Genomic DNA, 13,560 nt, shown 5'->3' with positions numbered 1-13,560 from the left:
TTGAGCATACGACGATCCAAATCACTGGCGATATTTAAAAGAGCAGTTAAGGCCCATTATATTGTTGACGACTTTTAATAGTATGTATATACTTACTCATTTATTGTATGTTAAAGTATTTAATTATGTAAGTGTTGTTATTATATATATTAGTTTATTTTTATATTTATTTATTTATTATATTATTTACTTTTTATCTATTTGTGTACACTAGTTTATGTATTAGCATGTAGTTATTCGCATGTATGTATTTTAATATTTGTACCACCAGCAGTCTATTCTCCTCTTCTTTTTTTTCCTAATTCTAAGGTTGCCTGGCAGAGATCGCTATTAAGCGATAAGGCCGCCTTTTGTATTACTACTTCTTTCGATGTTTCTGTTTTTGTTATATTTTAAATATGTTAATGTTGTGGTATACAAATAAAGAGTTTAATAATAATAAATATTTGTAGTATATAGATAATATAATTTTTATTATCTATGTATCTATGTATCAAGCATGTGGGTTTCCTAACGATGTTTTCATGACCGTTAAAGCAAGTTTTAATTAATTGCTTAAAACGCGCATGAATCAAAAAAATTACGCCAAAAAAAAAAAAAAATTTTTTTTTTAAATTTCACTACGAGTAAGCCCTTGACTGCAATCTCACCTTATGGTAATTGACGATGTATGCCAAGATGGTAGCGGGCTAACCTGTTCGGGATTATGACAGTTAAGTTAAAGTCATACTCCGTAATTGGTTTTTACGCGACATCGTACCGAACTAACTAGCCACGGTTGAAGCCTCCCACAAGACCAGACCAGAGAAAATTCTGTAATTATAAATTCCCAAATTGACCCCGTCGGGAATCGAACCCGGGTCCTCCAACTTAAAACCACACACCATAACAGAAGTCTTACCCACTATCCTATCACACCCACACCCGTAACTAGCATCAGAATTTTTGGGTCCCTACTAAAAATATTATAATAAATAATTTAGTTTTAAGTCCTAATATTTAATTTTGTTTGTTGTACCACCTACTTATTTCTTATAACATTTTCTTGTATGCCTTTGGTTGCCTGGAAGAGATCGCTATTTAGCGATAAGGCCGCCAAATTGTACGTTCTACCTTATTGTGCTGTTGTATTTGTATCTCTGTAAATTTTCTCTGTGGTGTACAATAAAAGTGTATTCATTCATTCATTCATTCAATATTGCGTTGAAGTATTCTTCAGCAGGTACCTACTGCCATGGTGCCGAAAAACAGCTTAGGAGGTAACACAAGTGTTTTTTTAAATAATTATTTTAATAATGCTGCAAGAATTGTGGCCAATAAAACTTATTTAAAAAAATTATTATATGTAAATAATGACAGTGTATAGTCAGTACATATTTGAAAATTTAATGTACGAAAAAAACATTTCTAAATGTAAGAAAAAATGTGACTGCAATAATTTAAACATTATAAGTAAGAATAAACTTACAGTGCAATATACTAGGTTACATAAAATTTATAATTCGTTTAAAGGAAATTGCATACAATTCTACAATAAACAATTGACAAATAACAAATTGACATCTTGGAGATGTCTCTTAAAAAGTTCAAAGTTTGTAGTTCAGAGTATGCAGATGATATAAAATAAAGGAAACCTCCGGTACGAGTTATAAATACTTATTTAAACGTAAGCTTATAGAAAAGTCCTATTATAGTGTAAAGGACTACGTAAACGATAAAAAAGCTTGGGTGTAAATTATTGCTCTAACCAGGTTGCTCTTCTAATAATTTAAAATTACATTGTGAGATGGTGATAACAAAAAAAAAACACCCGGCTAAGTTTCTTCTTAGACCAGGATACGTTTGGAACCCTCGTTTAGTTTTAAGTTTACGAATGCGGTTATCGCCATCATCTCACTACCGTGTAATTCTTATGTACGCATCAAAAGTGCCACCTATGGGCCGGGCCTACTCGAATAAAGATATTTTTGACTTTGACTTTGACTTTCATTAAAAACAAAAAGTCAAACTCACCCCCGGTACTTCAGGTATCCCGCTAGTTCTGGCACGTGTGTGATGTCCGGTCGTGCAGGAGGTCCGCCCTCTAACTGCACCTGTAATTCGCTCAACGCGGCATCTATTTCGTCTTCTGGAGCGTTGGCCGAGCCAGCCCCTGTCAAACCGTCGTTCGCGTCTACGCCACCTCCGGCGAGTGTTTGCAGCTCGATTTGAAGCTGTGAAGAAGTACAAGTTGGATAGTAACTGGCGATACTAAACAAATTAACATGTTATTTGAGAGTAGGTGATCTAAGAAAATCTTCTATATATATAAAAGAAAGTTATGTTAGTTACACCATTTTATAACTCAAGAATGACTGGGCCAATTTTATGATATTAGATTTTTTGGATTCCTCTTAGACCGGAATAGGAGAATAAGTATTAAAATGTGAAATTCATAAAAAAAAATGATCGCCGGGACAGCTAGTAATTATATGTTCGAATGTTTTGTTTTTATTAGTATTGAATTTTTGGTTATTGTTGTTATAATACTTTTTTTTTTTTTGACGTGACAACGTCTTATAAATTGGTTTGCCGGGTGACACTTCAAGAAACTGCGTTACGCTCCGCTCACGTTATGCGCTCACAATGAGAGCGAGTGAGAGGCACGCGTCCCTTCCACTCGGGCATGGTTAGCCCGCCTAAGAGCGAGAGAGACAGACATAAAAAGTGAAAGGCACGCGTCCCTTTGTAGTAAACGCTGTTTCATTGTACGCAAATGTATTGCAAGTTATTGTATGTATATTTGTATATAAATACCTATGTATGTGTAAAGGTAAAAATAAAATTTTGTTAATATGAAATTCAGTGCGAGATTCTTTGTATAAATTAATGTTTTAAATATAATTCTTTGTATAAATAAATGTTTTTAATTGTTACTATTATTTCATCCTTCTTCCTACTATACGAATGAATATTCACATTAAAATTATTTTACCACTGAAAGTCGTTGTCACGTAAAACTTTCGCCCGTATACCGACTTTACAGGCAACCAATTTTTTTTTAATCTTAATTTTTTTTTTTTATTTATTACTTGTTGTTAAATTCTTTTAATCGCCCCGGGGAGACGAATTGGGCAACTGTAACGTCTTCAAGGGGTGCGTGGCTAAATAAATAAATAAATACTTTCCGGAACTTTCACAGTTCGTACCCAGCGACTATAGAGCTTCGTTTCAGAATATCCTAGGTCCATGATACGCTACGGTTTTGTGCCGCTTGCATTCAGCAAATTTTGGGAAGACTTATTAATTATATTTGTTTTAGTTCCACAATGTGTAACCGAATGACGAAATAATTTTGAAGGTTGCATTAGTATATTTCATAAGGAATCAACCTGTTAAAATATGAAATCAAAAGAAGCATATTTTTTTTTCCATACAAACGAATTCAAAACATTCAAGTGTTTACTTATAATAAATAAATAATAAATATAAATATACTACGACAGTAAATACGTATACATAAATACTTATTATAAACAGATAATCACGCAGACACTGAAAAACATTTATGTTCATCACACAAACATTTTCCAGTTGTGGGAATCGAGCCCACGGCCTTGGGCTCTGAAAGCAGGGTCGCTGCCCAATGCGCCAGTCGACCGTCGAACTGATGACAACCCTATTGAAGATAAAAGACCGACACGCGCATAGTACCTACGCTACGCTACGCGTACCTATTAAAGTGACAGGAGTAACATGATTTTAATTTTGCATGTGATGTTAGGGCTGTATCTGCAGTGGCGTGCACTTCATACATGCACAAAAGCACTGCATACCCTAAAATTTAAATAAAGCCCCTATAGGAGGTGGATTTTTTCTATTTTATGCAATTTTCCTGCTGTATGCATACCCTGGTAAGAATCCCAGTGCACGCCACTGTGTATCTGATTTCTTTTAGTAAAACTGTGGCAGTGGTTTACCCAAAAACTATTAGGTTTCGGTTTCACAGATAAGTCTCTGGGAGAGTACATAATGTTTCTCTAATGCCTGCGAAGAATTATTACGGTCTTATTTACACGTTTTATATAATTTAGTTAACAATAATTTATTTTTAATAAACAATGAACTATATAATACCTGAAGTGCCGCGAACAGCAGCATTTCCTCTTCAGTACAATGTACCTCTTGATTAAGGATTTGCCACCGCGCTTGCTGGTACATCTGATTCAGTCTGGACGCATCCTGTGCACGTGGGGTCAGATCGAAGAACGAGTAGAATTTGAAACGCAACTGCAAGGTGTCCCATTCGCGAACGTATTGCTCCATGATGGACAACGATGAGTCAAGCCATCTGAAGAAGGCAAATAAATAAATATACTACGACAATACACACATCGCCATCTAGCCCCAAAGTAAGCGTAGCCTGTTTTATGGACGCTAAGATGACTGATGAATATTTTTTTATGAAATATATACATAAATACTTATAAAATACATATATAAACACCCAGACACTGAAAAACAATTCATGTTCATCACACAAACATTTTCCAGCTGTGGGAATCGAACCCACGGCCCTTGACTCAGAAAGCAGGGTCGCTGCCCACTGCGCCAATCGGCCGTCGAAATAAAACATGTATCGTAAAAAAATGATCAGTAATTTGATAACATTCCGATATTATTAAGATTACCATAAGGTTAAAAAATTAACTTCTCTATGTTCTAGTTCATTTATCAGAAACATGCAGAATTTCAATCTTTTTTTTTTATGACAACGAAGCTTTTCTTTTTTCTTAATAGTTTTCCTTATCCTAAGGATGCCTGGCCTAGATGACTAATTAGCGATAAGGCCGGCTTTTGTATCCTACTTCATTCTTGAAGTGTTTGTTCTTTTTTTTTTGTTTTTCTGATGGTGTAATAATAAAGAGTATAAATAAATAAATAAATAAGCTTTTTGCTAGCTTCTTGTACGACGACGTTGTATTTTTATTTATTAATTTATTTGCTGTGAATACATTTCTAAACATGTATCTAGCCATTCGTGGCGTAGGTAAGTACCTACATGTAAATTTACGACTCACATTTAGTGCAAAGTTAACACATCAATGTCAAAGGAATATACATTTTTTTTTTATTAACGATAGGCCAGCGTTTGACGACAATCATGCCCGTTAGAAAGCAATGATGAGGTCTAGGTAAGCGTCGATGGAGCACGCTTGCCAAGAAAAAGCCTATTCACTCTAGCCTTGAAGGTACTCAAATTATACGTGGCAGGAAACTCAGTTGCCGGGAGGGCGTTCCACATCTTAGCGGCACGTATCAGAAACGTGGATAAAAAACGTTTCGTGCGTGTTGATGGAATATCAACCACATAAGGATGCCACCGCTCACGGTTTTTCGCTGTTCTGTGGTAGAACGGGGAAGGAGGAACAAGATTGTGAAGTTCCTGAGCACACTCACCGAAGTATACCCGGTAAAAAACCGATAAACAGGCAACATTGCGTCGGTGCTGGAGACTATGTAGTTTCGATATTTCAGAGTACGTTAGAGCTAAAAAGCTCTACTCGATAATTATATCTACCTTTTTTCCCGTCCTTATTTGAGATAAAACGAGAAATCGTTTTTGTAAGTAGTTTTGAGGTCTGACGTTTAACAGATGATTAATTTAAGACTCTTACCCAACATTCATTCTTGCCCTCTCCATCAGAGACTTTGGCGTAAGGAGCGATTCCCGCGACTGGCTATCAGGTTCCAAGGGTGAATCAGCAAGTGAGAGATCTGCCAAGGAGTCCAGGGCGTCCAAAGACGCCGCTCGCGGGGGAGTCCCGCAATAGCCCCCATCACTAGAGCCATCGCTCTGTGTGCTTTGAATATGGCCACCGTAACGTTTGAGAGTTCCATTCTGAAAAACGATCCGAAATAAACGGTAAGGACGACTTTAAAAGGAGAAAGTAAAGTTATAAAGTGTTTATTGGTCCGTTCAGTTATAATTTTATACGATTGAACGATTCTTATCAAGGAATGGATTTTCATTTAAACAAATTTTATTTTGAATAAGCTTTCATCGAGCGGTGATATTGGGCAGGAGCTCGACTTCACCTTCGGGGGGCCGAGTTCGGATCCCAGCACGCCCCTCTAAGTTTCGCAGTCATGTGCGTTTTAAGTAATTAAAATATCACTTGCTTCAACGGTGAAGGCAAACACCAAAAGGAAACCTGCATGCCCGAGAGCTCTACATAATGTAAAGGTGTGTAGAGTCCATCATTCCGCCCTGGGCTAGCGTGGTGGACTACGGCATTAACCCCTTCCCAATGTGGGAGGAGACCGAGCTCTGAGTGATTGATGTGATAAAGCTTTCATCAACTTTCAGCAACCAATAGCCGTCCACAGCTGGGCATAAGTCTTTTGTAGGTCCAAATACAACGGTCTTGTGCCTCTAAGTTCCATAACGATCAAAATACCTGGGCTGAAGCCACTGGAGTAGCCGACAAGGAGCGTGGAGGCGGTGGTGTTGCGGGACATGCTATGGATCTGTCCAAACTATTCGAAGACCCTCTTGTGGCCGCTATAAAGGTGTTTGTATCTGGTGCTTGTGTAGACTTTAGTTTCTTTGCTTCTTTCAGATTCTGGTAGTTCTGCTTCAAGTGTGACGGTTCCAAAGGATAGCATAGTGATAGTTCCTCGGGATGTTTTATTCCTGGAATAAAAATTGATTAAACTCCTCACTCCTCACAAGGCATTAAGATACTTCTATGGTTCATCAAATTCAATTTCAAATTCAAAATTCATTTATTTCAAGTAGGCCTAATTAGTAAGCACTTTTGAAACGTCAGGGCCTACTTGAGGTAAATGAATTTTGAACCGGACTGGACCGATTATGGTACTTTCGCAAACCGCTATTGATTAATTGCCCGCTCCTATTCAAGCCAGCTGCGAAATTGAGCGACCCTAATTTCAAGACAAGCGTTCGTTGTTATCTGTTTATCTTCTGGTGTGAAATCGCGACAAAGAAATAACTCTTGTCTTATTTTAAAAGACAACTTCCGTCCGTTTTGTATTTTAAGTATACAAGCTGTTGTATAGATCCATGACCAATAACAGTTTCTGTCTTAACATGAAGCAAGGCTGTCTGGCGGTGAACGTTTAGAATTAAGTTCTCCTTTTTGTACATAATACTATTTTTTTTCTGTGTTACGTTTATCTTTTTCTGTATCAGACAAAAAGATCCATAAATTAAGTTGCACTTAAACGCTTTAAAAAAGCAAGCTTCTTCAAAAAGGGATTGCACAAGTAATGAAATAAAATAAAAACTTCTTACCTAGACTTTTGCACAGTTGCACGACCGCGCTGAATGTGTCAATGGAAAAGTCGATCTTGCAATCGATGTATCTTAAATCTGGCAGTTGTATTCTTAGGGGTTTGTGCATGGGTGTGAAGTGCAGCGCCGCGTCAGCATGGACCCCGTACTGGTCCAACGTGTGCTTGGGCCTGGACAGCCATTTGTTGCGTGTGGGCCACCACAGCGCGTGATCTGACCAGTCCTTTTTGAATTCTGAAACAAAGATATGACCATTCCTAAAACATTCGTTGAAATATATTATTTATATCGTATTTAAAATAACATACCTACCTAAAATATTAGATTTACGGACCGCGTGTTAAAGTAACTTTAATTAAAATTACAAAAAAAGGAAAATATACAGAATATTCCGTCCGGCAATTGCCTACTGTTCCGGCCTCGACAATAATATACCTTCTATTAATTTACAATGGTTTGCGTTGTCTAGCTCTAGGCACGGGCCAGACACCTCATATTTCCTGACTCAGGGCACATTTTGAAAACCTGGGAGAGGATTCAGAACTTCGTGAACCGTAATCTAACCACTAACGCCCGCCTAAAAAAAATTAAACCGCCTAAAAACCAAATCCTACATTCATTTTCAGGTGGCAGATTGTTTTTTAATGCTAACCTTTCCTATTCATCCCGGAAGATGAGGATAGCAACACTAAATTAAATCAGTCATCTAAAGGTTTTGGATTACATTGATTATATTAACTTCGGGCGCACCAACGAACCAGCTGAAAACATTTGTTTGTTATCAATGATAATTAGGCAATTAATGCGGGATTAAAACACGGGCCGTAATTTCTTCTGAGCTCACTTTAGTTTCAAATGAGTCATATTGAAGCTGGGTAGATGACTTGAGACATCGTCACGATAACTCATTACAGTACAGTTGTCAACACAATTTGGTAGAACTATTTTTTTTTTATTTCACTACTAGTAGTAAGTGATGATTAAGTCAAAGATGGCAGCGGGCGAACCTGTTAGGGGTACACGAAATCGGTATCTTACCGAAACGCTAAATCACTAGCCCAGCCAAGAAAAAATCCAGAATTTATAAACTCCAAAATATATCCAAAGTAAATTGCGTGTGGTAATCAACCTTGACCCAAGTCGGGAACTGTAATGGTGACCAACTTCTGAGCCAGTAATATTATGTGATAATGATATTTAAAGCCCACTAATCCGCATTTGACCAGAGTGGTGAGACTGAGCTTTAGTTTAAAGTTTAAGAATGTAATTGTCGCCATCATTAAACTACTATGTACCTACATATTTTGTAATGTATGCATCGAAATGCCATGTCTGAATAAAGAAATATTTGCCTTTGACTTTGAGCTCTGAATCCTTCTCTATCAATATTTTAACATTACTGCTGAAGATTATATGTAGACTCAGTATACAACTAATGTGATATAAAAATAAATAAAAAAATACAGCACCGCGCCGATTGGTCAGTTTCGGTGGACTATAATTAGCACAATTTGGGTATTGCACTAACCTGTTTTATGTAATATGTTTTTTCAACCAAAGGTTGTCTGGACTCTGGAGGAGATCGCTTCAAGCGGTAAGGCCGCCTTTGTGTATATGTGTATTATCATTTTTTTTTGTAACCTAACTTTCTATTTGTTTGTGCAATAAAGACTTCTTCTTCTTCTGAAATGGACCCAAACTGCAATTTGATCCCAGTTTACAGTTTTCTTGCTACAAACACCCTCAATACAATTTGGGTATGTACATACATAATTATAGCTGACTGTACCTTCTAAAGAGACGCTACTTATTAGTCATAGCGCAATGAACTAAAAACCTTTGGTAGTAATAGCAGTAATCAGTTTGTAGTAACATCTTAAACGGTTTCTGATTTATTGTACGCTCTACTTTGTCTCTGACAAAGGAATGGGTTGAATGTAAATAGTACCTACACATCTAATCTACACGTAGAAACACTTTTATATTTTTTATTTATAGTGATTATTTATCTACACTTGGGGGAAATAACATATATTTTTTTAATGCATTTCAAAATTTCGAAAGCTAGCCAAGCAATTGCATTCTAGGGATCGTAGTATGGTCAAGTTTTTTTGTTGTTGTAACCAACTACGTGGATTTTATTAATAGTATCTATAATTTTTTAACCTCATTTAAATGTTTATGCTTTTGAATATTGTGCGGAAAACTTGTATCAAAGCTCACATTTCTAAGAACACAAATCTGTAGCCTTGGTTATGCTTATGAACCGTGGCAGTGAGTCAGCGGCGTCGAATATAACGAATCTCTAAAAAAAAAGTGTTAGATCGAAACTTTATTGAGACCACATTTTTAATTGCACTGAACTTGAACTTATAGTCATTTTATCATCATCATTTCATCATCATCATTTTCATCATAATCATTATCATCATATCAACCAGCCCACTACAGTCTCCCACAATGGGAAGGCTTTAGGCCGTAGCTCGCCCAGTGCGGAATGGTAGACTCCACACGCCTTAGGAGCATTATGGAGAACTCCCAGGGCATGCAGGTTTCCTCACGTTGATTTCCTGCATTGCTTAAAACACACATCTATATACATAAAAGAGAAAACGTGTGGGTATGTTCCGTATAGGCTCCGAAACGGGTGGACCGATTTCATTGAAACGTTCAAGGAATCTCCGGATTGACCTGGCGAGTAATCCTGTAAAGTTTGGTGACGATCGGAGCACTCCTATTTTTGAACTATCCAACTGTCAAATACAGCTTTTTTTTAAAAATTTAATGATGTAAGTTTATTTTTCAAATAAAATAAAGCAAAATCTAGCCCGGCGAAGCGGGCTGGGTACGCTAGTAACTTATAAAAATTAGAGTTGCGGTACTGGGATTCGAATTCAGCCACCCGAAAGTGAAGCCGAAGTCCTTGCCACTGAGCTTATCCACTGCCTCATTAAATCATTCTTAAACTTGTGTTCCTGTCTAAAGATGTGGTTGCCCGTTTAATTACAGACACGAGGTTTAACACCTAGGTAGATTTACACAGGATGGCACTCAGTAGGAGGTATTCCTTGCAAGTATTTGAGACGAGACAATTTATTTAATCGAACCAATACAAAGTGCAAAAAAAATACCCACTAACAACCCGACTTAAAATTTGAGTAATATAAATAACTAGCTGTTGCCCGCGACTTCGTCTGCGTTTGATTTTGTTTTTAAAGTATTCAGTATCGCTAAGCCTTAAATGAGTATAGTAGTATATATATATATATATAATATGTGACTGCCAATTAATTATAGACAAATAATTTGCAATAAAATAAAATTGCGACTATAATTAAAGATCTAAGCTGTCCTATCTCTTAAGTTGGACCAGACTGCTCACGGTGTGCCAATTTAATTTAAAATCAGTTAAGTAGTTTAGGAGTCCATCGCGGACAAACATCGTGACTGGAGATTTATATATATTAAGATAATGCAATCTATTCACTAACTCCTATCAGACTATTGCATCAAAGTGGCAACATTAAAATAAACACCATGTATAGCATAGCGGTTGTAGTCCAAGCGACAGCTGCCATATATGTATCTTGAATGGACCATGTTCGCTTGTTCACAGAACTCCTGTTGCGCTACTAAAAAAAAGTCTTTAGAAGTTAATAAAACAGACATTACCATAGCTCAAACAAGATAAAAGTTTAAAAACTAAAACATGACAATTACTCATTTAAAATACCATCACGGACCAATGCAACGGTCATGCTTTTTTCTATAATGATTGTATCGGGTTTGGCATCAAAAAAGTTCTAACTGTCTCAGATAATTGTAATTTATATTTTACGAAATATACGCAATAAAGAGACCAGACAGAATAAAAAGACGTTATTAGGAATAAATTGACTCAATACATACTTTCCCATTTTTGGACATGGAAATCTTAAGCCCCGATTTAATAATTTATATAAAGGATGATAATTGTTCGGTAAAGAAGAGTAAATTCAGTGTACTCATAACCACCCAAAGAACAAAATGTTAACATGTAAAGGAATCATGAAAGTAGCTTTGAAGCCAATGGCGGGCACAGGGTTACTGACTAGCTTATGTGTAGAGCAGGAAGATGCCATAAAATGGAGAATTATTATATAATTTGATAAGGGTAGGCATATTTTTTTCGGATTGTGTGTAGCTGATTAACCGTAATGATTATAACAGCCTAACGCGGGGCTTGTTGGCCTAACTCGGAATGGGGCTCTGCCAGGAAGAGGTTTGAAGAAGCGAAGAGATCGTCAGCCTGAGCGCGTCTCGGTCGATGTGAGGTCGAACCTCGGCTCAGGCGACGATTGGAGTGAAACAAGGGTAGGCAGTGCTTATGTTAATGTATAAACTGCACGCCACTGTTTAAAGCTCGCCAAGAGAGTATCGTATTCGTGGTTCGGGTCTCAAACTACACTCATAACAAACTTACATTGCGTGGGCTGGACTAAAACTAATATAAGGTAAAACCTGTCGCCAAGATAATAGCTAAAAAAAAGTCATATAAATAGGTAAAGATTTATTATGCTGACTTCAATAATAAATAATAATGCACACACTGAAATACAATAGGTATTTTATAAGTATGAATGAATTACCAAGTTTTAATGAGTAAACAAATTATTGCTTATTTGCTACGACAATAACTGAACGTGACAGACTGCATGCAAAATTCGCAAAATACGAACGTAATGGCAAAAGGTATATTCCACCGAGGATAAACTCGACAATGAATTGTTTTTAAAACAAAATATTTACTTGAACTGTTCCCACATTCTTGGCATTTTAAAGGGCAGTGGTTGTGGATGGAAAATTCTACTGCACGGCAATTGACAAGTTTTTAAACGCATTCTTCAGTTCTGTGTGCTGAGTGAAAGATTTTTCATCTATTCGATCGCGTAAAAGTTAACTATGATTAGGGCGTCTCTGGTCCCTAGATGGCGCTCTTTCAACGCCATACAAATTATAGTTTCGCACTCAGCACACTGTTCGGAGTTAAGGTTTTTATTTGCAAGTAATTCATCTGCATTTAACGACTCATATTTTTTATATAGTAACTATCAAATAAATACTAAATATGATTTGAGTGAGAAATTGTTGTCTATTGAAATTATGTTAAGGAGACAGTTTGGTGGGTGAGAGTTGAGTCTCCATCTTCAATTTTAGCATTCTTGTTAACGTTCTTAACATAAAGATGAATTTGATGATTGCATAATTCAATCGTTCATTACTGAATGTTGCAATTGATAATAATCGCCTGGTACTTTAATCAGAATTCACTAGTACTTTTACTGATTTCACTAGTTCTCAAGGCCAACGACTACAATTCAGGCCCAAGGCGCGTCTGTCGGTCTTTTGTATACTATATTCTTGTGCGTGGGTGAACCCTTTCATCTAACAAACAAATGAAGCGTAATAAGCTATTTGTAGGAATGCCTACTACTGTGCCTATTCATTTCAATGAATATTTGGATTTTTACTGGATCCCCGTAGGCACTTTGAGTACTATTAGAAGAATCCCAGTATTTACCCCATAGTAAAGTGCAAGTATTAAAATCTATTTCTAATATCAAGAATAAAATAACTTTTAAACAAAAGAATGCATTTAACATTGATTCGGGTTGACTATTAAAATTTGCTGACTGACCGTGGTTTAAAATAATCCTAAGGGCTCATTAACGGGGACCGGCGTCCTACGCTTTGTTTTAAATTTTAACTGATTTCCAACGACCTAAATATATCCAATGACATCACAAACACAACACGTCCAGTTCATGTATAAATATAAAACGAAAGCTACGGTACAGAGACTTTTAAGGTCACTATACAACAGTAATTTGTCAGTATCGAATCACTATAGCGACAAAGCAAAAGGACATAATGTTGGTCGCATTGAAGACCTACATTTACAAACATTCTAATGATGTTTATTTTACACATTTTGCGCTAGCAGTAGATAACAAGAGGCATTTAAAAAAAGAACATTTTGTTTCCATTTACAGCAACATTCAATTATCCAGATACTCGGCCACGACTCTTCGATTGCGAGAATGCTAATCTTAAACTGAAGGATTCGCGTTCGCCTCACGCTCGAGTGACGCCTGGCGGCATCTCACTCCACGTGCGTTCATAACATGCAATTCAGTAACTTTTCTCAGCGCTGCTAGCTAATGGCGAACAGAAATCGCTATACATAATTGTCGATTAGTATTGAACTTTCGTTGTCAGATTAT

General features: G+C 36.7%; 1 protein-coding gene across 2 annotated transcripts in view; it reads right to left on the bottom strand.

Annotated features, from left to right (window-relative positions):
- Nucleotides 1–13,560, bottom strand: part of LOC120631891 (unc-112-related protein-like) — a 60,589-nt gene that overhangs the window by 14,279 nt on the left and 32,750 nt on the right. For both annotated transcript variants that reach the window (XM_039901564.1, XM_039901565.1), the window contains exons 2-6: nt 7,298–7,533; nt 6,441–6,676; nt 5,658–5,881; nt 4,117–4,330; nt 2,014–2,213 (exon numbers count right to left, since the gene is read on the bottom strand). In XM_039901564.1, the coding sequence (XP_039757498.1) occupies nt 2,014–2,213; nt 4,117–4,330; nt 5,658–5,881; nt 6,441–6,676; nt 7,298–7,533 (1,110 nt within the window). The remainder of the gene's footprint in view (nt 1–2,013; nt 2,214–4,116; nt 4,331–5,657; nt 5,882–6,440; nt 6,677–7,297; nt 7,534–13,560) is intronic.

Source organism: Pararge aegeria, chromosome 19, assembly GCF_905163445.1.
Source record: "Pararge aegeria chromosome 19, ilParAegt1.1, whole genome shotgun sequence".
NCBI classification, from domain to species: Eukaryota; Metazoa; Arthropoda; class Insecta; order Lepidoptera; family Nymphalidae; genus Pararge; species Pararge aegeria.
The sequence above is the reverse complement of the archived record's forward strand: the minus strand, read 5'-3'. Positions and strand labels throughout refer to the sequence as shown.